The sequence below is a fragment of the Callospermophilus lateralis genome, chromosome 19 (genome assembly GCF_048772815.1).
Source record: "Callospermophilus lateralis isolate mCalLat2 chromosome 19, mCalLat2.hap1, whole genome shotgun sequence".
In the NCBI taxonomy this organism is placed as follows: Eukaryota; Metazoa; Chordata; class Mammalia; order Rodentia; family Sciuridae; genus Callospermophilus; species Callospermophilus lateralis.
Window position 1 is genome coordinate 31,279,788 of NC_135323.1, and position 26,305 is coordinate 31,306,092.

Sequence of the window (26,305 nt, forward strand, 5' to 3'; positions counted from 1 at the left end):
TCAGGCTCCACGAATTGTCCCACCTCTGCACAAAACCTTCAGAATAATGGGCTTTTCAGGTTGAAGAAGTCCTAGGTTGCCTAATTTCAAAGGAATCTGTAACATATAGCCAAGCACATGGAGAATGAAGCACAATGAATGAAGCAACAGTAACCCAGAAGCAAAGTCGAGAAGATACATTAAGCACAGTCATGCTTTACAAACATGAAAACTACTTTTACTATCATGTATCTTGAATTCCTCCTACTCCTTCTCTATCTGTGTCATGATGGGATAGTAAAATTATTCATTTATGTGAAAAATTATTTAATGAATATCTCTTATACTAGGCCTGAGACAAAATGAGATTGACTTATTCACTTTATTGATAAAATTGTAAATAAAGGACTGGAGAATTGGTTTAATGGTAGAGCATTTCCCTGGCATGTGTGAGGCACTGGGTTTGATTCTCAGCACCACATATAAATAAATAAAATAAAGGTCCATCAACTAAACAAAAAATAATTTTAAGAAACTTGTAAATTAAAAAAAAACAAGTTTCAAAATTTAAAATAGATTCCTACACATTAAGACAAACTTTTAGAGAACTGTAGAAAGTTAATTTGTGCCTGCTGAAACTTAACAAGGAGCCCTGATGAGGTTTTATACACTCAATGTCATGAGCAGTCTTCAACTTCCAAGGGTCTGTTCACTTATCCCAGTTGAACTCAACCTGTAGAATGATGGAAGTGGTCTTAATTCCTTAAGACCTTTATTCTTTGCTTTGCTCTTTGGGAATCTCCTCTTGGCTTCTAATCACAGTGCAAATGGGGAACTTCTGAGCCCTTCAGTGTTTTGACTAAATCCTCATGCCATTTCCAGAATCACTCCACAGGGCGGGGGGATCTCCAACAGAGTACTATAGTCTTTTGCTCTCAGTAAGAAGCAAATTATTGTTTAGATTGAGAATACCAGCCTGGAGAAGACAGAGCTTGCAGAAAGTATCTGACGCATTCCTGGTGTGTCAGGACCCCTTCCTAATAGTCCCTGAAATCATCTCCATCCTCCTCTCCCATGCAGATGGCCACTGAGAAGGAAAAGTTGCACATTATACCCACAAGTCCTGGAAGTAAACCACTATCAATAGGGAGGTTGTGTAAGTCCCAGTGAGGACAGCTTCACTCAAACATCATAATCCTGTGGTCACCACACCTCATGACTGTGCACAGGGTCTCTCCAGGAGACTTGGAGCTGAATCTACACTGTGCTCAAGTTCACAGTCCACACATACACATGTCACACCAATCTGCATTGAGTCCATATGTTTTTTATACTTTGGCCTTCATAAAGCCATAGACATAGAGCCCCTACAATGAAGAACTCTAAAATCTCAAAGATGGTGCAAAAGAGACTCATTGGACTATAGATCTAAGAATTAAATGATGAATGAGCGTATTTTTTTCTGTGACTAGGTCCCTATGTTTGTAAAAACATCTTCAAGTAAAACATGTATATGAAAATCTACTGACCTGTGTTTCCTTACAAGGTTGGAAGGAGAAGTTCTGCATTACTCTGGCAAGAGCAAGTTTTATGTTCATGAGAGCAAACCTCATGCCAATGCAGTTTCGGGGGCCATTTCCAAAGGGCATGTACACATAAGGATCGATGCTGTCCTTGTTCTTCTTACTGAACCTGGTTCCACAATAGATGACAAATCAACAAAACATTAAAACGACAACAGTTACTTGTTTCAAAGTGTCCCTTAGACATCCCCAAGCAATGGTGTAAAAGAGGCTTTGGGGGGCTGATTTTTATTGAAATCCAGCTGTGGTTTTTCTGTGAGAATTTTTAAGCTATGGAATGTTTCCAACCACCCTGCTCCCTTAACTTATTAAATCTTTGAGTCTTTTTGAGATGAGATTAATGCAGTTTAAAAGGAATCATGGTAAATTGAGACAGTAAAGGAAACAACTCACACACACACAAAATATAAGACATATAAAGCATAAACACATAAAATGAAATGAGATAGTGGTTTTGTCTGTTATGGCACATGCTATAAAATTTGAAACACACACACACACTCACACACACACACACACATGCATACACACAAACACAGTCATGGTGCCATATCTGAGGAGGATTAGTTTCAGCATCTGGCCACTACAAAATCTTGGGTGATGATGTCTCTTATAAAAACAAAGGGGAAATATTTGTTTACCCTAAGCACATACTGAAATATATTTTAAATCATCTCTGGATTGTATATAATAACTAATAAAATGTACCCACTCTATAAACACTTATTATATTAGACATTTTATAGGGAAATGACAAGAAAAAATGTTTATATTTAGTTGAAATCATAGATGCAAAACCTGTACATACAGAGTGTCATCAAGTGATAATGGAGAATTTACAGCTTATGGTTAAACAATTTTAAAAAATCAAATAAATATGATTCAACCTAGTTTTGCCAAAAAATCTATATTTATACAGAATTATGTTTATGAGAACATAATCACATTATAAACCTGAGATTATTTAAAGAATTTGAGATACTGGATGGATATAGCATCCTTTTTGTTCTTTGTCACAAATTTATACCATTTTGCAAGTAGATGTCATATTTGTAACATGAAAACAGCTTAAAATAAAGACATACATGAAAATGATTTCACAGTTACCTGTATGTCACCTATGCTAATAGATACAAGGATATGTTTGAATCAGCCTAGCCCAGTTTTTCCCTTTCCCGGGGTCCCTGTACCTTTCAGGGCGGAACTCCTCAGGCTCTGGCCAATACTTTGGGTCTCGATGAAGAACAAAGATTGGTATCATCACCAGTGTCCCCTTCCTAATGAATACTCCATTGATTTCAATATCTTTCTTACAGATTCTGTCAAGTCTGGCACCAATTGGGTACATCCTGAGAGTTTCATTTACTACCATGTCCAGGTACTCCATCTGCATCAGGGCATCATAGGTAACAGGTGCCTGAAGGGAATGAAAGAAATTTGGGGGAATTAAGGTTTGAAACTAACGTTAAACTCAATATATGCTGTATTATTAAAGTGATAGAAGATCCCAAAATATACTCAGAATGGTGAAGGAGAGTAGTGCTTACAATTGACTCAGCATTCTAATAACAATCATGCCCATTTGACAACAATATCCATGGCCAATTGAGAAGTGCAGGGTAGTTAGGTCCATAAGTTACCTTTGGGACAATCCCAAATTCAGTGTGTAATATCCTCAGCAGCAAAATGTACTATTTTTTCTCATGTAAGAAAAAGTGACTAATAGCACCAAAAACAGAATATGACAATTACACTCAGGCAAAATATGTGAAAGTCACTGTCACCTTTCACTAGAAAACTCATGTATCTATTTCAAGTAAATAGAACATATTAAAAAGGAAATAACCTTTCTACATCAGTTTATAGTTGAATAATCCTGCTTTGGAGAATATATATATATATATATATATATATATATATATATATATATATATATATCAATCATAGAGATAACACTACATCATGTAAAAATGTTGGGAGAAACTGGTAACTTCCACCCTAATACCACCAAAAAAAGGGCTAAGATTGGATGGCACCATGTCACACAATTTCAGTTCCAGAGAACATTCTAAGGAGGACAGGAAGCCACTCTCATCCCCACCCTCTGTTGCTGGACCAGTCTCCTGGTTGTTCTTCTGGCTTCATTGTGAGTTCTGAAGAAGAGGCTTTGTGCCCACTTCACTGCCAAACCAGCCATGCCAGCCCCAGAGACCAGGTGTCTTCATATCCAAAAGACTTCCTGTTTAGGCAGAGGTGTGAGGACAGCAGGCACTACATGTGACTAATGCCTGTGTGTCACTGGAGAGAACACAAGGTAGAAGTAAAGAGTTTGGCTCAGGAGCCAGAAAACCTGACTCATCCCCTGGCTGCTTCTCTCTAATACATGACTAGAGTGTGAAGATATGTGGAGCAGAGCAGAGTCGGCCTGCCCACCAAGCCCAGGATCACTCAGCAGACAGCCAGGCAGGAGCTCATGCCACAAAACAGCAGAGACAATGATCTGGACACTTGAGTGACACATGATTACACTTCCTAGGTATCATCATGGTAACTGGTAATGGGTACAACTGAAATTTCACTCTTTTCAAAATTCCTTGTAGTTTTGGGAATAACATTTTCCCCAAAATGCTGTTTTCTTCTTCATTTGTCTCTTTATATCCTTTCCAAATAGAGCTGGTAAAAAGAATCAGTGACTATTTTGGACAAAGCCTCCTAGGAAGGGACGAGGCGGCAGTCTTGTTGAGGCTCCACCTCTCTCCTCCCTCTCCAGGTACTATCTTCTCACCTTATTGGGCAAAGCTGCATCAATCTCCTGCTGTAGTTTGGTCTGGACATCAGGATGGGTGGCCAGTTCATACAAAATGAAGGAAAGAGCACTGCTAGTGGTCTCATAGCCAGCAAAAATGAAGATAATTGATTGGGCCACAAGCTCCAGATCAGACAGGGCTAATGGAAGAGGAAACACAACTTAGGTAAATCCAGCAAATCACAACATCAGAGTTTGGATGAAGTGAAATTCCATTAAAACCCACAGATCACTAAGCAGGACCATGGAAAAGCAATACAGGTTCATTCTCAGAGTGGTTTTCACTGTCGTGTCTATCTGATAGGGGAGAAAAAGGAAAACTTTTTTTAATCCAGTTTTCCTGAAGTCTACACCACTCTTGGACTTGGCTACTAACTGTACCATTCTCAACACCACCAAAGATAGGTAATTTCAAGAAACACCATTTCTATCTAAGATACACAGTATGATCAATATGTCCCTTAGATTATCATAAATCTACTTTGTGAAAGTAAAAAAGCAGATGATATTCTCGTCCAGGACAAATTTAAATTATTCTAGGTAACATATAGCTTGAAATACTGATTTGATTGTTTGTTATACTAAGGTTTCAGTGTGTGGGAAATTGAGGAATCTTTCATCTAAACATGTTGGAAGAAATGTAAGGAAATATTGGGCAGCAAAGAGACTGTTGCTACTCAAAGCCTGGTCCATGGACAAGCAGCATCAACAGCATTTGGGAAATTATTAGAAACACAGAATCTCAAACCCACCCTAGAACTACCAAGTCGAAATGTGAACTTCCATAAAATGTGGTGATTCTTGTGCATATCTTCCCTTGAGAAGTAGGGCTCATGGCAGTGAGAGGCATCAGGTAATAGAAGACCTGGGGTACTTGTCTTCAAAATGGATCATCTCAGAATACACAGAAACTACACAGTAACACACAATGTTGGAAGAGTAGTGACTGACACTGATCTAATGAATGTCATTAAAGTCACAAAAGAAAACTGTCAATAGAGTGACAGTGGGCATGACATGTGGTGAAAAAAGTAGGGTCTATTTTAGTAAAACACAACACTTATTCAGTTACGACTGAATGTCACCTTCCTTAGTACATACCCTCTCTCTGCTCTAATTCATACACACCAAACAGCTCTTCTGATGGAAGCTGACCTCCATCTTGATTTTTCTCTTGACAGGAGCTAAGCACAATCATGAAATTAACTCATGTATCTTGAAATTCATTAGGACGTTTAGATATCTGGGGCCCTGAAATAAACATGGTCCCTATGCCAAACATGAAATTCAAGATAAAAAAAAGAATACACAAAACAAGTGTTTGAAAGGTCTACAGAGTTCAGTTTTACTGATATATTTTTCTATGATGATTTTCTATGATGCTGTCATAAGAACATCTAATTATGAAATCTTTTATCCCAGTGAGTTAGAACCCCATGAAATAGGACTATAAAGTCAAGGTTTGGGCCAGATGCAATGGCACACACCTGTAATCCCAGTGGGAGGCAGAGGCAACAGGATCACGAGTCCAAAGCCAACCTCAGCAACAGCAAGGTGCTACACAACTCAATGAGGCCCTATCTCTAAATAAAATACAAAGTAGGGCTGAAGATGTGGCCCAGTGTTTGAGTACCCCTGAGTTCAATCCCTGGTACCCCATTCCCAAATGCCAAAAAAAAAAAAATAATAATAAAGTCAAGTTTTGAAGCTCGGATGTTTGCATTCATAGCTACCACCCATATATGAATGTCTAAATTTTAATTAATTAAAAGTCAGTACACTTCAGTTCCTCAGTGGCACTAGCCACATGTCAAAAGGTCAGTAGGCACATGTGTTTGGTGGTTATTATTTTGAAACAGTTAAACTATAGACCGTTTCCATCATCACAGAGAGCTGAATAGAAATGGGTAGATAAATATAGGACAGATGTATGTATGTATGTATGTATGTATGTATATGCACACTGAAGACAAAAATATGTACACTGGGCGGGGGGAGGGGCTGGACTTATGGCTCAGCGGTAGAGTGCTTGCCTCACATGTGTGAGGCCCTAGGTTCAATCCTCAGCACCACATAAAAATAAATAAATAAAATGAACATATTGTGTCTGTCTACAACCAAAAAATGAATATTTTAAAAAATATATGTACACTGGGGCTGGGTTTGTGGCTCAGTGGTAAAGCACTCACCTAGCTCATGTGAGGCACTGGGTTTGTTCCTCAGCACCACATAAAAATAAAATAAAAGTATTGTGTACACCTACAACTAAAAAATAATTTTTAAAAAAAAAAATATGTACACTGGCAGGCTGTAATAAGCCAAACCCTCATTCTACAATTAAATGTTCAACATTCAGGAATTTTTCATGATTCTCAAGACACTAGGTACCCCAAGTTAGAACTGCAATGGGAGTATTTGTGTCACAAAAATAAGCTCTAAATTAGGAAAATTCCTTTGAAGGAGAGAGAAAAATAGTTTATATCTCTGGATATGAGTAGATACAGAAGTATTTCTTTCCTCTGCTTCATGTAGAAGTATTTCATTTTAATAATCTTGTCTGCTGAGAGTATCTAAAAGCAAAAATCCACAAGATGATCACAGATTTTGATTTCTAAATTTCATTAATTACTAAATAATAAATAAATAAAACCCTAAGATCCATGGAAAAATCACCAATTCCAAAGTTGTCAGGAGAAACAGAGTAGAAACCTAGAATATCTTAAATCAGAAAGAAGAAAATACTTGGAAAATAAATGAAAAGGGCACAGAATACACTGTATGTTCCTATAATGTGGATACATGTCAGAGAATGTACAAGACCAAGAACAAACTCTAAGGAAATCTGTGGACTTTCAATGATAGAAGTGTGTCAATACAGGTTCCTGAACTGTGACAAATATAACTCTCTGGTGGTGGATATTAACAGTGAATTGGTGTATTCAAGACTACCTGGAGAACCTCTATGTTTTCAGCTCAATATTGATATGGATGTATAATTTCTCAGAATAAACAGAAGCTACTTTTTAAGCAATCACAAAGAAAGGTGACAAGAATAATAGAGGACTCAAGAGCCTACATGAAAGGGGTTCCAGTGGACAAATAAGGGAGAAATTGAGCATCAAATAAAAATATTAAGAAAATAAGTTGAATAAAAATACCATGCTAGTGAAAGAAATACTTGTTTATATCAGCTTCAACATTGAACATGGCTCTAGGTGTGCTTCTAGAAAGTTCCTCAGGCTAATGTATATAATATCCAAGCATGGCCTTTCTGCAACTTGGTAGAAATGCTCTTCTTCCTGGAAAACCTGCTGAACATTTCAAGAACAAACCTTCCCACTGAGTTTCCCCATTAGTAGATAAGGTAGCAACCTTGGTTACCTTTATGAGATTTCACATCTTTGGAATTCTGAGAATTTATCATAAGCTGAAGCAAATCCACCCGATGCTAGAAACAGAGTGATTTCAAAGATAGAATATTAACTATGAAGTCAGAAAAAATTAAGAATGCAGAACTTATCTACCCTTCTGAGACTATGATTTCTTTAATGAAGAAGTCCAGCTGGAGTTTCCTAAGTCATCAGGGAAGAAAAGTATCCATCTACAAACTTTGGAGAGTAGGACAGTTCCCTAAGTGAAAACTGGCTGGTGTCCAACAGCTACTTGTCTTTGCTCTCCCTGCTTGTGAGCTTCTGTGGATTCTGAACACAGCCTCCTGGCCAGAGAGTGGCTGGCTTTGTGTCCTGTTACATTTGTTTGCTCAGGGAGAAGTTCTGGACTGCAATATTTTGTTTTACTGCCTTAATTCTTCACCAAAGATGCCACAGATTAATCTCCTGCCATTTATAGTACTCATCATTAGATTTTGGGCAAGCTTCTTGAAAGATCCCACCATGATTGAAGCTATGAACTTTATACTGACACCTGGAGGGCCCATACTGGCTCCCTGGCCTGCACACATCCTTGTGCTGGCCTTCAGACATGAAATAAAACATTCACTAAAGAACCCAGGCCAGCTCCATGAGGGGGCCAGACAGTAAAAGTTACCCTGAAGATGCCTTCTGTGGAGTTTTGGTAAAGTGAGAGGTTTGTAAATGCAATGATTCTTTGCCAATATAAAATCTGATAAAATTAAACCACCAGGAAAAAAATTTATGTTGAAATTTTATCTATTGAAGAGAAGGGACATGATAAAAAAATTCCTCTATTTAAAAAAATCATTTCAACTGATATATAAAAACATTAAGCTATACACATATTAACAAGGTACCTGATTACTTTGATAAATGTATATGCTATTTGATGTTTATGTCAGTTTAGACACATCTTTAATTGCATTTATCATTTCCTGATGATGGATATTTTCAAAATCTATTTGGATCAATTAATAGGAACAATTTTAAACTAGTGCAGCAATAAACATGGGTGCACATATTTCTCTTTGACATTCTGATTTCACTTCCTGTGGATAGATACCCAGTAGTGAGATTGCTGGATCATATGGTGGGTCTGTATTTGATTTCTTCAGGCCCTCCAGACAATTTTCCATAAAGGCTGTCCTAATTTACATTCTACTAAACAATGTACAAGGACTCCTTTTTAGAGTATTTGGGACTTTTTCTATCAGCAATATTTATGCCTTGACAAACTAAATTCCATGCCCATTATTTAATTGTAAATGTTTTCTCTTTTGTTCACTATTTTTTCAATATTTGAAATATATAATTTTATTTATTTTAATGTTTTTATTAGTTCTTTTTAGTTATATGAGAGTGGAGTCCATTTTGACATAATTATAAAAGCTTGGAATACATCTTACTCTAATTCAGTTCCCTCTCTGATTCATTCTTGTATCTCAATTACAAGATGTTAAATTCTTTATTCTCCCCAAATGAAAACCCTCTACTACTCTCAAACAAGAGTTCTTCATCTACCTTTTAAAAATATACAAAGAAGTATGGAAGTCATACACCCATAGGCAAATAAGTTATCAAAACACGGACCTCCTCTGTATCCACCACCGGATTTTACCTGTTGTTTCTCTTGAAGGCGACTTTCTTTCATTCTCTCTACAGCTTTCTTTAAAAAATTTGTGACATCCTTTGAAAACATAGAGATATTCATTGCCTCATAAATTGGAGTAAGAAATGGAAAGATTGCTGCAGGGAAAAGAAAAAACAAAGGACACTTCAGTGAAAATTGTAAAATTTACCTGGAGCAATTACATCTTTTCTACCAATCAGAAAAGTGGAAGTCACAAGGGTTCCTAAAGAGGAACTGTTCCTTCTGAGACTGCTGATTGGGCTCCAGGCAACTGGCTGAGGATGTCATATATAGGGCCACCATCATAGCAATGAGATCAGTGGCCCCTTGTGCTTCTGTGGAGTGACCAAAGGAACAAGATGAAAACCCTGACTCCTTTCCCCTTCATGTACTGGAATAGAGTGTCTTTGGATAAAACTAGGCTTCAGTCTGAGGTGGCAGTTAATCATGCTCTTCAAGAAAGAGCAGTCAGGATGGGACCAACAGAGCATGTGTTCCTCAAGCACCACAGGAGGAATCCAGAAGGCATTATTAGAAAGAAAATTGGGAAACTCAAAGTATGGGAAAATTAATCAATATTCACCTAAATAAACACTGGATGAAAGAAGCAATATAAATGGAAAACAGATAAAGTACTGAAAGAAAAAAAAAAGAAGGCATAATACATTACACTTGTGGAATGAAGAAAAAGCCATTATTGTGTAGCGGAAAATTGTTATCTATTAAATAAAAACTAAGATCACAAATGAACAATCAAACTTCACACAGTAAATCATGAAAAAAGAAGAACAAATTAAACCTAAAGAAAACAGAAGGAAGAAAATATTAAGGACCAAAGTGGAATCTAATAAAAAAAAAATAATGTCAATAGAAGAAATTAATAAAAACACATGCAATTATTTGAAAAATAGCATCAATGTTGCCAAGAAAGTAGCTAGACTGACCCAGAAATAGAAAGACAATAGTTACTAGCATTCAAAATGAAAAATGGGAAATACTGACATTATAAACATAGGAAGAAATATCAAGATATTGTAACAATCAGATTATCACAACAATTACATACTTAAATGAAATGGACAAATTCCTAGAAAAACACAAACAATAGAAACTGACGCAAAAAATAATAGACAATTTACATAGACATACATCACATGATGAGATTAAAATAGAAATTAAGAACATTTCTACAAAGAGCAGCTCAGGTCCAGATGTTCCATGGACAATTCCACCAAACATTCAAAGAACTAATACCAATTCTCTACTTCTTCACAAATATTCATAGAAATATCTAGTATTTTCTAATATAGAATACAGTGAACACTTGTAAAAGATCCTAAAATGCCCGTGTTAACCTAATCATAAGACTTAACACAAAGATCCCACAGGGCAAATACAAACTGATATATCTTATAATTATGGATGCAAAATATCAACTAGTATTAGAAAATTAAACCCAGCATCATATAAAAAGAATTATATACAAGAAAATTCAGATTTGGAGATCAGGAAAAAATGGTGTATCAGCAGAACTCACAATATCCCAGAAGTCCCTGGAGATTGAATTAAAACAACAGTTCTGTGAGGAGATGGGAAGACTGTGGGGAAATGATAGCAAGCAATCTATCTAGAAAACTAGCAATCAGGCGAAATTCAAAAATATCAACTTCTAGAATATAAAGAGAATTAATTCATGGGATAGATAGCAGCAGTTCTGGGTGTGCAGTGGTTCCACTAGGGGACAGGAAGCTCCTCCCCGATGGGCCCAAATTACTCCCACCCAGTTTAAGATGAATGGTGCTGCTGTCCAACAAAATCGTCATCTGAGAAGAAAATCAGCTCATCAGAGCTAGCTCAACAGAAAGACTAGGCACTCTCCAGCAGAGAGTAAAAGTGGGGAAGTGGCATCAGCTAAAGACATTCTCTGTTAGTACTTCCTGGGAGGGAGACTGGGAATCCCTGCAATTTACCCTTGTTTTTCATGTTTCACTCATTTTTCACTTTTTTCTCCTTTTTGTATTGTTTCTGGTATATTTTCTTTTTGAATTCCAAGAAAAATGGCCACCTAATCCTTACCTTTTACCGTATTGGCAGGTGTCCATATCATGCATCAATCTGGACACAGGAGTGGGACTACAACACAGAAAAGGAGAAGCTTTGTGGGGCAACCTGCAGCTGTCTGACAGTCTGCAGGGTGAAGAGTGAAGGGCACTTTCATTTGAAATTGGCAGTCTGACCTTGGCTGGCAGGGGATGGAAATAGTTCAGATCAGGGTCAGGTTGAAAACTCTGGGCCTGTGACAGCATCCCACAGCACCTGTGCCACCTCCCCAAGCTCCAGAGGGTCTGAAGGATGGAGGGAAACATTCCACACACACCCCCAGCACAGGGACTCAGGCTTTCTGAAGGAGGGGTGTGAGACACCCAGACCCTATACTGATTCTCTTTGTTTTCTAGAAGTTGACCAACAACCCTACCACACTGACATTTCCACCCCAGTCACAAGAACAAAGCCATTTTTAAAGTGAAGTCTGCTCTGAATCAGACAATACTCCCACAGCAGATGCTGCCAGGCAGAGGGGTCCGAGCTCTGCACACAGACTCCTCCAGCAAGTTTGGCCAGCTTGGGCCAGAGCTGAAAACAGACAAACAGCATGACATTGGTGTCACACAAAATCCTTCATAACTGGGAGATTCTAAAATCAAACCCCCACAAAGCAATGTCTGCAAATTTAAAGCTTCAACAGGAAGAAAACTGAAGCTCTATGAGTTTTCTGGCATTCACTATTGGAGATAAATTCCCAGTTTCTTCTCTTTATGTATTCTTTAGAATTCATATAATTTACTTTTTGAATGAAATGGATGCCATGTCAATTCTGCTTCTCTTTTGCCTCTGTTCCATACTCTCCTGCTTCATTGTTTTTTCACTTCTCTCTCTCCCACATTTTCTTTATTTTATTTTTTATTTTCTTTATGCTTTATCCCTTCTAATACAGTTTGCCATAATATATTGGTAATGCTAAATCTTTTCAACCTACTCTATGTTAATCCTCACTTACATTTCTCTTTGGTTCATAGAGTTGCAGAGCTCATTAGTTATAAATGCTATAGTATATGTTGATATATGATTTGATATTAAGTTATTACTGTTATTGGCACTTATTCTCTGAAAGTGGTACTTGTTCTTGAGCCCAAGACTGATTACATTGATTATATGTATTAAAGTTAAGATATGTCTTCATATCAGAGCTTAAAATGATGAAATAAATATTCATTAAAAGCCCCCAGATATGTGAGCAAAAGGAATCCATCTCAACATATACACAAATACAGAATCTCAGCAAACATGTGGAGACAGGATGACAGCCTGTCTCCAAAAGCTTATTATCCTCCAATACTAAATTCACAAATATTACAGTTGATGAAATCCCAAGTGAATAATTAGGAAAGTTGATTATTAACATTATCAATAACCTAAAGCATGATCTAAGGAATGAACACTGTTTGAGAACACAGGATGTGAAAGATATTCTGAAAAGACCAAACCAATCCTAGAAATAAAAATCTCAATAAATCAAATAAAAATTTAGCTGAATTCTTGCAAATAGATTAGATCACCTGGAAGATAAAACTTCACACTTGAAAGAAGACATATAAACCTCAGTCAGCAATAAAGGGGAAAAAAAGAAACCATGATGAGAATATCCAATAGCTCTGGGATGACATAAAGGGGGCATATAATTCACCACAGTTGAATTTCACCTTTTTGCATATCCATAATGCATTGATTAAAAAGAACGATAAATAAATAGAATAAAGACCAGTAGACTAAAGAAAAGGGAACAGGTTAGAGGGAGAGGAGAGGGACAGGGGAAGTACTAGAGACTGAATTAGAGCAAATTATATTCCATGCTTGTGTATTTATGTCAGAATGAAGCTCAATATTATGTGTAATTATAATGCACTGATCAAAAATTAAAAATACTGAAGTAGCAAAGGATAGAAGAAAATTACTTCAACATCATAAATGTTATATATGAAAAATCCCAAACAGCATATGGACAAGAAAAAACTAAAAGCATTTTCTTTAAAATAAGGAATAAGACAAAGATGTCCACTGTCCCCACTTTTAGTCAATGTATCAACTGAAATCTTTGAGCAATGAGGCCAAAGAATGAAATAAAAGGAATAGGAAAAAGAGAAGTCAAATTATTATTCTTTACAAATGTTGTTATCTTAAAATTCAAAGACAAAAAAACTGACAGATGAATTGTAGTGTTGATAAGAAATAATACCACGTGTCTATGGTTCAAAGAATTTTTGAGAAAGGTGCCATGAAAGTGAAATATGGAAAAACCATTATTTTCAATAAATGCTGTTGGTTCATCTGGACAGAGACATGCAAAAGATTAAAGTTGGGGCCTGGATTTATATGGTAAAAAACATCCAACTAAAAATGGACCGAAGATGTAAACATAAAATTAAACCAACTCTTAGGAAAAAAGCAAGAAAGTAAACCTTTAAAATTTTAGATCTGGAGTCTAAGATTTGAAGTCAAAGAAAGGCAATAAAAACAAAAGTTATTTATTATAAATATAAAAAGATGGTACTTCCAAATATACAATTAAAAAAGGCAAACCAGACCTGTAGATGAGGAGAAAAAAATTGCAAAACACATCACATCAGGAATCTGTATCCAGAATATAGAAATCATACAACTCGCCTACAAACAGAAATACAATTGTGACTTGAAAAGACCTTTATAGAAAGAAGACATAAAAATATCTCAACTTATTCAACATATTAGTTTATAGAAATTAAAATCAAACCCACAATGAGATGCCACGATACACCTGGAAGAATGGCTATAAACAAAACAATGGGAAAAAGTAAGTGTTGAACAGGATAGAGAGAAACAGCAGCCCTTGTGCATTCCAGGTGGGAACTTGAGATGGTTGTGGCTTTTCTGGAAAACATACTGACCCTTACTTTATTAGGTAAACATTAAATTGCTATACAAGGCAGCAATCCCTAGTAAATACATATACCCATAAACAATGGAGCATCTACATTCATCAAACTCTTCTCAATTTCAAGAGTAAAATAGACCACAATCAATAATACTGGATGACTTTAACCAGTATAGATCTAATAGATCTTCCAAACAAAGGCTAAACAAAGAAACTATAGAACTCAATAATATAATCAATAACTTGAACTTAATAGACATATACAGAATATTTCATCCATTAATGAGTAAATGCACTTTCTTCTCAAGAGCACATGGATTCTTCTCTAAAATATACCATATATAATGCCACAAAGCAAATCTTAGCAAATACAAACAAACAGAGAGAGTACCCTGCATTCTATCAGACAATGGAGTAAAATTAGAAATCAATGATAAAATGAAAAATAGGAGGTACTCCAACACCTGGAGGCTAAAAAATAATGCTATTGAATGACCAAGAGATAGAGGAAGATATCAGAGAGGAGATTTAAAAATTCTTAAAGGTATAGGAGAACACTGATACAACACTGATACAAACCATATAGAAATCTCTGAGACACTATGAAAGCAGTACTAAGAGGAAAATTTATTGCATGGAGTTCATTCCTTAAAAGAAGAAAAGTCAACAAATAAATGACCTAACATTACATCTCAAAGCCCCCCCAAAACAAGAGCAAATCAAAACCCAAAGTAGTAGAAGACAGGAAATAATTAAAATTGGAGGTGAAATCAATGAAATTGAAACAAACAACTGAAAAAATTGACAAAATTAAAAATTGGTTCTTTGAAAAAAAATAAATAAAATTAATAAATGCTTAGCCACACTAAGAGAGAGAGAGAGAGAGAGAGAGAGAGAGAGAGAGAGAGAGAGAGAGAGAGATATTAAATTACTAAAATCTGTGATGAAAAAGGAAATATCATGATGGACACTTCTGAAATACAGAACATAATTAAAAGCTATTTTGAAAATTTATACTCCAATCAAGTAGAAAATATAATACATCAATAAATTCCTAGAGTCATGATCTACCCAAATTGAATCAAGATTATATACACAAGTCAAAAAGATCATTTCAAGCAAGGAAATAAAAGACACCACCAAAAGCCTACATACAAAGAAGAGCCCCAGCCAGACAGATTCTTACAAGACCTTCAAAGCAGACCTAATACCAATACTCCTCAAATTATTCCATGAAATAGCAAAAGAGGGAACATTTCCAAACTCTTTCTATGAGGCCAGTATCACCCTGATTCCAAAAACAGCGAAAGACACATCAACAAAAGAAAATTTCAGACCATTATCTCTAATGAACATAGATGTAAATATTCTCAATTAAATTCTGGCAAAATCCATACTACCAGAAGTGTTTACACATTTAATGCAATCCCTATTAAAATCCCAGTTACATTCTTCATAGAAATAGAAAAAGCAATTTTAAAATGTGTTTCAAAAAATAAGAGACCCAGAATAGCTAAAGGAAATCTTAGCAAGAAAAGTGAAGCAGGAGGCATCACAATACCAGACCTTAAACTATACTACAGAGATGTAGTAATAAAAAGGCATGGTTTCTGCACCAAAATAGACTTGTATACCAATGGTACAGAATAGAGGACACAGAGACAAACCCACATGAATATGGTTATATCATAACAGATAAAGGTGACAAAAGCATTCACTGGAGAAAAGAGCCTATTCAATAAATGGTGCTGGCAAAACTGGAAATCCATATTGGCACCAAAACAGATTCGTAGACCAATGCTACAGAACAAAAGACATAGAGACAATCCTACTCGAATACAGTTATTTCATGCTAGACAAAGGTGCCAAAAACATTCATTGGAAAAAAAGATGGCCATTTCAACAAATGATGCAGGGAAAACTGGAAATCCATATGTAGCAAAATGAAATTAAGCCCCTATCTCTCATCACGCACAAAACTTAATTCATTATGAATAAAGGACCTAGGAATTAGGCCAGAGACCCTGCACTTAATAGAAGAAAAAGTAGGCCAAATTTTTCATATCTTGGATTAGATTCTGACTTCCTTAACAAGACTCCTAAAGTGCAAGAAATAAAATCAAGAATCAAATGGATTCAAACTAAAAAGCTTCTTCTCAACAAAAGAAACAATAAGGTGAAGAGAGAGCCTAAAGAATGGGAGCAAATTTTTACAGCATACACATCATATAGAGCACTAATCTCCAGGATATATAAGAACTCAAAAAACTTAACACCAAGGAAACAAATAACACAATCAATAAATAGTATATGTAACTGAACAAACACTTCTCAGAAGAAGCTATACAATTGGTCAATAAATATATGAAGAAAAGTTTAACTTCTCTAGTAAATACAGAAATGCAAATCAAAACTCCTCTTAAGATTTCATCTCACTTCTCTCAGAATGGCATTTATGAAGAATATAAGGAAAAATGTATGTTGGTGAGTATGTGGGAGAAAAGGCATACTCTTACATTGCTGGTGGGAATTCAAATTGATGCAACCATTATGGAAAGCAGTGTGGAGATTCCTCAGAAAAGTTGGAATGGAACCACCATTTGACCCAGATATCCCACTCTTCAGTTTATATCCAAAGGACTTAAAATCAGCATACTGATTTTAAGGGACACAGTCACATCAATGTTTATAGCAACTGCATTCACATTAGCTAAACTGTGGAACCAACCTGGATTCCCTTCAGTAGATGAATGAATAAAGAAACTATGGTGCATAAACACAATGGCATATTATTCAACATTAAAACAGAATAAAATCATGAAATTTTCAGATAAATGGATGGATTTGGAGAAAACAATGCTCAGTGAAGTAACCCAATCCCAAAAAAACCTAAGGCCAAATATTTTCTCTCATGATTGAATGCTGATCCATAAAGGGGGCTGGTCACTGGAGGAATGGAGGAACTTCGGATAGGGCAAAGGAAAGGAAAGGAAAGGGAAGGGTTATGAGTATAGGAATGATGATGCAATAAGATGGACATCATTACCCTAGGTACATGTATGATGACACAAATGATGTGAATCTACATTAAGTACAAGTACAGAAATGGAAACTTGCACTCCATTTGTGTATTATGTATAGAAATGCATTCTGATGTCATGCATAACTAATTAGAACAAATAAATAATTTCTTTAAAAAAAGGAATGAAGTTCTCACACATGCTTTAGGATAGAAGAATTTGAAAACACAATGATAAATGAAAGAAGTCAGACATGACTTTTAGGATTCCATTAAGAGAAAATCCGCAGTATCAGCAAATCTATAGAGTCAGAAAATAGATTCATGGTTGCTTAGGCTTGGGGAATAGAGAGTTAATAATGAAATGATGGCTTGCTTCTGAGTTGACAAATGGTCACTAGTGATGGCTGCACATATCTTTGTACTGAAAACCATTTAATTGTATAAGTTAAGTGGGGTAATCCAAAGGTATATTAATTATGTATCAATAACACTCTTATTTAAAAAGAGAGAATGAATAAATAACATGGTATTCCACATACTTATTGAGAAGAGCAAAGGGTCAAAGAAATCAAATCTTAAGAGCTTTTTGACTTTCTCCACAAAGGGATCTTGTGGGTTGTTGAGGGAATCAATGTTCACTCCAAATGATGTAGCAGTGATCACATCCATGCTGTAGGCCCCAAAGATGCTGAATAGAGAAAGACATGGAAAGTTAAAACCAGTGCCTCTTCCCAATCCTTCCACTACACATGCAACAAGAAGTAGGAGTAAGTTCATGTTCCCAAGGAAGACAAGCAGAGAGCCCCACATTGTCAACAGTTATCTGCTGGACCATCAGATGAGTCTATGATCCCTTCACACTGACCATGAGGTCTTTATGCATTTCAAATGAGGTACTGCCCTTGTTCCAGAAGTGATAGGGACAATGAGGTGAGTTAGACTCCCCTCTGAACTCAAGAAGTTCACCCACACAGGGATAAGATCCCTAATCAGACACACTACAGTAGCACAAATAGAATGTAGATGATGACAGTTGTGTACAAACTGAGCTTCAACAGGACAAGGGGGGAATAACTGAGTCTTCCTAGAGGGCTCAAAAAGGTGACCTTGACCTTGACAGTATTTTGTCTCCTAGTGTATCCAAAGTCATAAACAATAGCCAAACAAACCTTGGTGGATACAGGAGAGATCCTTTCTCCCCAGCTGCCCTGTCTCCCGGTTGGAGCAGCCCTTTCTTAGATGAAAAGTTGGAGTTGTGACTTCAAACTTGCTTTTGTCTGCTCATTGCACTAGCTCAACATTTGAGATTCCCTTCTGTGGCAGGCAGTTGGAGGGGCTCCTGCTGGAGCTTGGAATGCCAGAGCTGCCCTGCTACTTACTCTTTCAAGTTGATAAACTTGCCCTTCTCTGATTCCAGTCTCATGTTTTTCACCAACACATCTCCATACTGGTTAATGATGGGGAACATCTACGCAAAAAACACAAGATCACCCATAGTTAACTGAGAGACTCGGTCCCCAAGGCTATGGATTTCCCAGGATGAAGAAGTATGGGACATTTATAATGAATCTTACATCTCTTCTAAAACATAAAAGAACACTTTTAGGAAGTTCAAGTTCAGAGAACTATCCATTTAAAAAGGACTACTATCTATCTCATTTTCTACCCATCCCCAGATTTACTCTCTATGTTTTTAATGAAAATCCCTCCTTACCTCCTTGAGTTTTCCACTGCTGAAGGTTGGAGACAGCAGTGTTCTCAATCTCTTCCACTCTTCATCCTCTGACAAGGAAATGGCTTTTTTCATAAATCCCATTGGACCAAGATCCTAGAGCCCAGAGAAAAGAGATTTTGTCCTACATAAACGTGGAGGTCTCCACAGTTGCAAAAGTTGTTAAATAAGTATCATTTATTTAAAAAAATGTTTAATGACTGCATACTAGGTATCTGGGCCTATGTCAGACACTCAATAATATCTATTCCAAGTGCCTAACCTCCTGAGAGTTTGGAAGAGACACCCAGGGACCTCACATCGTTTTTAGATTTTATCTTCCAACCTTTGTTTAGATGAAAAATTTCCACATGGTTGGAAACTTTTTCCAGGGGAATAGACAGGAAGAAGACCTAAGAGGACCTAGCACAACCTCCAGGGCTATGCAGAGCAGAAATCGATTGGTGACAGATACTAGATGTTCTTTGTCAACTGTATGTTACCTATGATCAGTTCTGTCTTTACATGCATTTATAGCATAAGCATCTTGATAAAGGGGTGCCTAGGTATGATAATTTTTAAAATAATAATATTTGAAACTGAAAGGATTTGGAATATAAGTGTAAAAAAGGAAGAAAAACCACAAGTTATTAATGGAAGTTCTTTCAGTATTTTCTAAAAGGGCAGAGGAGAAAAGAAAGATAATTCTATTTTTCACCTGGGTGCTAGACTACCAAAGTAAAACCCTTGAAATTTAGTTCCATCATCTAAAATATACTATTGTGTTAAAATGTATGCTTCCATCCAGGCACAGTGGTGCATGCCTGTAATCCCAGCAGCTCAGGAGTCTGAGACAGGAGGATCACAAGTTCAAAGCCAGCCTCAGCAATGGTGAGGTGCTAAGCAACTCAGTGAGACCCTGTCTCTAAATAAAGTACAACATAGGACCAGGAATTTGGCTCAGTGATCTAGTGTCCCTGAGTTCAATGCCCATTACCCCACCACCTCCAAAAAATGTATGCTTCCAGCACTCATTCACTATAAACTTTTAGGGGATTAGGAGCAGAGGGAAGCTTCTTCAACTTGACAGAGATTCTACAAAAACCAATTTTTAGCTAACAATATACTTACTGGTGGCAAACTGAATGCTTTCTCCCAAGCATCAGGAATAATTCAACAATGTCTGCTCAGTCATACACAGAAAGACAAGTAAAAACATTCATCTGAGTGTAGATTAGTGATTTGTACCTGCTGGAAAGGGGTACGTGGAAGGCAAGTAAATAGAGGCTGGATTTGAGCAGTGTGCAATATATGCATGCATTAAAGATCACAGCAAATCCAATTATCCAATCCAATGATTGGATAATTATCATATATTAATCAAAGTTTTTAAATTTTGCATTGAACCCCAAGTCCTGTGCCTGTGAGGCAAGAATTCTACCAACTGAGCTATATCCCTAGCCCCCAAAGTTTTTAAAAAGTGATGATAGAAATTGTATGGGAATACACACACACACACACACACACACACACACACACACACACACATTAGCCTCATCTAAAACTGGGGTAAACTTTGGAAGATTAAAGTCTATATCCTTCAAATGTTCACTCTCCTGGCTCTTATTCAACTTCACACTGGAACTCCCAGCTGATGTCAGAGGAAAAGAAAAACAAATAAATAAAAGAAATACAGATAGGATTTTCCCTATTTATAGGTGCAATCTTTGTCCAATGTGGTCACCACACAAGAAGTCAGGCACATTTCTAAGGATAATGAAGAATTGGTGAAAACACATTAAAAACATAATCTAAATCTACACAAATGTAGGCATGTGATACATTTGGACAGAGCTGCACACTCATTCATATAGGCACACAAGATGGGAAAATGAAAATAAAAAGCCTAGATTGTATCAATTTCCTGTTACTATAGGAACAAGAACTTAATAAATTTATAGTCATGTAAGAAATTATCACTGGGTAAAGCAGAATAAATTATACATGAAACTGCCTGGTAATTTTTTGGCAAGGAATGCCCTCTGAATTTGTAAATATCTCAGGATAAAAATTGAGTTAATAAATTAAATAAATAAATGTTACTTTGGATTAGACAAGGGGAACAAAAGGAAGGATGATGGGATGGGAATAGGAAATAATGTAGAATTAATCAGACATAACTTTCCTATGTTCATAAATGAATACACAACTAGTGAAACTCCACATTTTGCACAAAAACAAGGATGGAAGTTGTACTTCATGTATGTATAATATGTCGAAATACATTCTAGAGTCATGTATAACTAAAAAGAACAAATAAAAACTTAAAAATAACTAAATAAATGTTATAATGTTGAAAAGTGAGTACTTACCCGCCGGTTGGTGAAGACAGAATAACATTCTTTGATCAGCACTGTTTTGATAATGCTGGGCTCTGTAGTAGCCAAAACAGGTTGTGAACCATCAAACAGGCTGTGTTGGGAAAGCAAAGCTGATTGAATATAACAGGCCAGATTCTGCAGCAGGAATCCAGACTTTGATCCTGATGTTATCTATTCTACCTGGCTACTCCTATAATGCGTAGGAACATGAAGTTCTGGTTGGGGATTCTGACCACAGAAACCACTGGAGTCTTCATAGCATAAAGGGTAATGTACGTGAAGTAGGTAGGAAGAGAAACTTAGAGACAAAATAACCTTCTAAGAGATCATAATTAGAAATAGCATTGGAACACTTGTTAAATCTAGATGGTGAATACAATAGTATTGCCTATACTACTTTCCATAACATATTTATTTATTTTTTTATTTACTTATTTATTTACTTATTTACTAATTTTTTGCAATTACAGGTGGACAGAAGCCTTTATTTGTTTATTTTCATATGGTGCTAAGGATCAAACCCAGTGCCTCACATGTGCTAGTCAAGCGCTCTACCACTGAGCTACAGCCTTAGCCCAAGTCTCCACAACTTTTTACATGTAAAAATATAGGTTTGTGAAAAATTGAAGGCACATAATTGACTAACTCCTCACAATTACTAAGTTTTGCAAGTGGTAGCTGAAATGGGGGCTTTGGAGATCCAGTGGGGCATGTTGTGTCCTTGGATCACATGGTATCTATGGGCCATGTCAACTGAGTAGAACACTCTGGCCAGCCCTGTGGCCTTCTGTGGACTGATGAGAGAAGATAGAGAAGAAGAGTCAATGTCTTCTATCACTATTTTTACTGTAGAGCAAAATGATTACACCTCTTCTATGGCTCCCACCAAACACCCACCAGCTCTGAAAGGGATTAGTTGCTACAGTTAGCTGAGACCACTTTCCAATACAAACCCCATCAATCCACCAGGGAACTCACTGGTGGAACTACATCCTATGTATGGTCTTAATATCAAATAGATGAAGGAGAGAAAGAAATGCTTCATTGAAAAGTCAACACTGAAAACTTAAAAGTGGCATATGAGCAACAATAATTATGACAATTAAAAAGAAGAAAGAAAGTAAAGGAAATGAGAAGCTGAGCAGAAATGGCTTCCCATCTGCTTCCCAGTACCTCCCAACCTTTTGTTCAAAAGCATACATTGAATCTAAAATTTAAATAAGGGAATTTTGTCTTTAAATCAAAAGTAAATCAGTGGAGGAAAGAGATGATGCCCATGATTTTTTTTTAAAAAAATGTTCTCAAATAATACATTTTATTCATCTAAAGGTGTCAAAAAGAAAGAAAAATGGGGAAGATAGGAATAGCCAGACATTGGAAACAAAGTAAGGCTGGAGACTCTGGGTCATCAAAAGCAGGAGAAAAGTGAAAACATGCAACATTCTCAACCTAAGTCAGACCGTAGACCCAGACTCCTGGTGACATGCAGAACCTTTGGTAGGAAAAGCCTCCAAGGATTTTGCAGCACAGAAGGTTGCATCCCAAATGTTCTGGGCTGAGGTTGTTCTCACGAGTTGGGGAGCCACATCATAACAAGTCTACCAAAGAGAAATTTCCAGAATACTCACCCCCATGTTTTCCCATACTTTTTATAACATTCTGTGTCAAAATTAGACAAACCCTAGGAAGAAGAACAAAATGAAATTACATTATTGTTGCAAATGTACTGACATTCCATCAAATTACCCAAATCCCATGAAATCAGGCTTGCTGTTCCTCACAGGTGGTTAGAGAGAAGCTCTCATTCAGAGGCTTCTGAGGAGAAAAGAGAAAATATGCAATATTTGAAATAAAATATGTAAAGTCACTATATTTTTCTATAGCTATTATACATAATCAACAATTCCCCTTGTCTATGAATACAACATGCTTCTCTTCTGCAGTATTTCTTCGACTGCTTGTGTTTTCTCAGAAATACTGGGACCTTCTGAATTATCACCTCCATAGGCACATGAGGAAACCCAGAGTGAGAGAAAATGAGTGTTTCCCAGGGCCATGCATGATCTTTTATCTCCTCATCAAGTATAATTTTAATTTATCTCATGTTTTGTGGTAGAATTCTGTTAGAATTAGGGAGTAAAGATGTCAGAAACCTCTTCTAGCCTAGGAGATTTATGTCACAATCATGTTGTTGAGTAAGTAAGTGACATAGTGAGCAAATAAAAGTGGACTTGCCTTCCTGTGCTGGAGCTCAACTTAGAAAAGGGGAGATGCTACCTCTCTGCACATGAGACACAGATAGTTAGACACTGGCTGTGAGTTTTCATCATAAAAACTAAGCAATTAATCTTCCTCATGCTAAGTTTCATTTGTAATAGTTTAACTGTGCAAATAAAGCATCCCAGAGATATGAGTGTATCTTCCTAGAATCTGCACTGAGAAAAACAGAAAACTCTGTGAGAATGCTCATAGTCTGAACATAAAGTCCACAGCTTACATTGTTGATGACCCAGAGTCCTGAGCTCATCAACAGAAGTGAACCTGACACTATGAGGAGTTGTAAACAGAGCCCCAGGGTAAACCAGACTGTGCTTTGGATGGGGCCCTCACACAGTTTCTGAAGCTTGAAATCTCAAAACTTCTCTCACGGAGCTAAATTTCTACTGATGTAACTAAGAAGGTGTTTGCAACCAAAAGAGGCAAAACAGGGAGCTCAAATGACACTCACCTGGCGATAATTAAGAAGAGTTCCAAAAAAAGGCAGAGGTGTTGGCCCTGGAATTCCCAGCTTCTTAAAATATCCATGTGAATAGGTCCCATATCTATAAAGTGGAAGAGAAATCCAGGTCAAGGGATTGTGACTGTGTGTATATAGTGGCTCATGAGTCACTGATCAAGAATGGGAACAGTGAAGCCAGGCAGGTAACATGTAGGCCCTAAATAACAACAACAACAACAACAACAAAAAAAAACTCCAATGGCTCTAATTACATCTGCTCATCATCTCCTCTCTCACATTCCCTGAGAGACCACAAAAGTCATAATAATTAGCTCAAATCAGCTGATTATTGTTGAGTTCCATCATTAGGCTCCGAATGCTATAGTGAATATCTGATATAAGTTCCCAAACATGAGTTTGAAAATTCCTGAGTCATTCAGACTAGATTTCTTCCAGGTCACTTCACTCACTGGTGTCAATTTAGGAAGTTGACTTGATGCCACCATGTTGGCCCCTCTAGTGGCCTCCAGTGGGGCCGTCCCCACTCTGGGACTTCTTAACTGAGCAGACAGGAGTATTCTCCCACTTTTTCATAACTCCTATCTGGATGCCTTTTATTGCATCCCTGGTCCACATTGTCCCTTACTCATCTGCTGTAAGAGATTAAGAACACTGGCATATGGGAAACTATTGAGTAAGAATAACCTGCTGGGCAGCTATATTTAAAGACATGTGCAATCTACATCATGGTTGTATGTATTAGATTAATATTCCTTCAATTCTTCAAAAAAGATGAGGCCATTTTTAAACAGATTGGTTTTCACAAATACAAAATCCAAGGGTCCTATTTTGACCTTCAGAAGGAACATGAGGAACTTACTTCCAAGAAATTCTACTATTGAACAGAATAAAATTAAAACATTTTCATTAATTTTACAATGCCACTGGAGGGAAAATAGATGCAACAAAAGTCTGAATACTACCCTTTACTTCAATTGTTACAACCAGGTTTATATTTTCTATTTTCACATCATTATGAATACTTACTCTTGTAAAAGTGTATTTAAGATAGAAGTCAAAGGTCTCCTTGGGGCAATGTCTTCTACCCTCAGTTAGAAATAACTGCTCTCTTCCCATGCTCCATGAAACCAGGAATCCCACTATTTTAAAAAATATTTTTATAGTTGTAGGTGGACACAATACCTTTATTTTATTTATTTATTTTTATGTGGTGTTGAGGATTGAACCCAGTGCCTCTCACATGCCAGATGAGCTCTCTACAACTGAGCAACAACCACAGCCCAGAAATCCCACTATTTAAAAGAATTCTTCTACTAGGTGGTTTTATTCATGCTCCTGTTCTGGAATTTCATAAGCAAATATTTAAAATACAAAAAGGGCTTGGAAAATTCTGTCTCTTGAGGCTGCCATTAGATTTCAAATCAATGGAGAAACAAATCTCTACACTGATGCTAACTTAAGGAATAAAAGTTCCAAATTTCTCCCAGGTCTTTGCTTAGTACTTTCATCATTCAGCAGTAGTTGCATATTGCAGGATGGAGCATTTGAGTTTTGGGAGAAGAGCTATTCCAGAGAAAGGGAAGAGAACAGAGGGAACAACTGAGTCTGAGCATGTGGTAGCACCTGGGCTGCACTTTGTGCATTTTACAAATGGTGCTGGGATGTGGGAGGAGGAGCAGGAACCACCTGTTCCACAGGAGACAAGCCTCCTACACGTCTCTTCTAGTGCACACAGAACACAAAAGACAAACAATAACACAGAAAGTTGTGAAGACTCCTCTTTATCCCCAGAATTCTGAAAGTTTGCAAAGGGTGCATCACTTTTCCAAAGGTGTCCAGTTGTTTGTAATCTGCATCTACTGAACTCTTCTGGTTGATTAATCTGGGTTCAAACTGAGACTCACTCCGAAGTTCATCCTCCAAATCAAATCATATCACTAAACCTCCTAGTCACAGAAATGGGAGTTTTCAAGAGGAGAGAAACTGGGACAGTTACTCACAGGTAGAGGAGCACCAGGCTGATTCCCAGGAGAACCCAGGTTTCCATGGAAAAGTTTGGGATCAGGTCCAT

At 36.9% G+C, this 26,305-nt stretch overlaps 1 protein-coding gene across 1 annotated transcript; it reads right to left on the minus strand.

The window, feature by feature from the left end:
• On the minus strand, positions 1-26,305 carry LOC143384682 (cytochrome P450 3A9-like). Its single transcript, XM_076839751.1, has 13 exons — positions 26,235-26,305; positions 24,223-24,316; positions 23,123-23,175; positions 21,486-21,585; positions 19,117-19,230; positions 18,782-18,870; positions 17,942-18,090; positions 9,400-9,527; positions 7,750-7,816; positions 4,348-4,508; positions 2,753-2,979; positions 1,509-1,671; positions 1-96 (listed from the first exon to the last, which is right to left on the minus strand). Exons 1-13 carry the CDS (start codon positions 26,303-26,305, stop codon positions 1-3), a joined length of 1,512 nt encoding a protein of 503 aa, XP_076695866.1.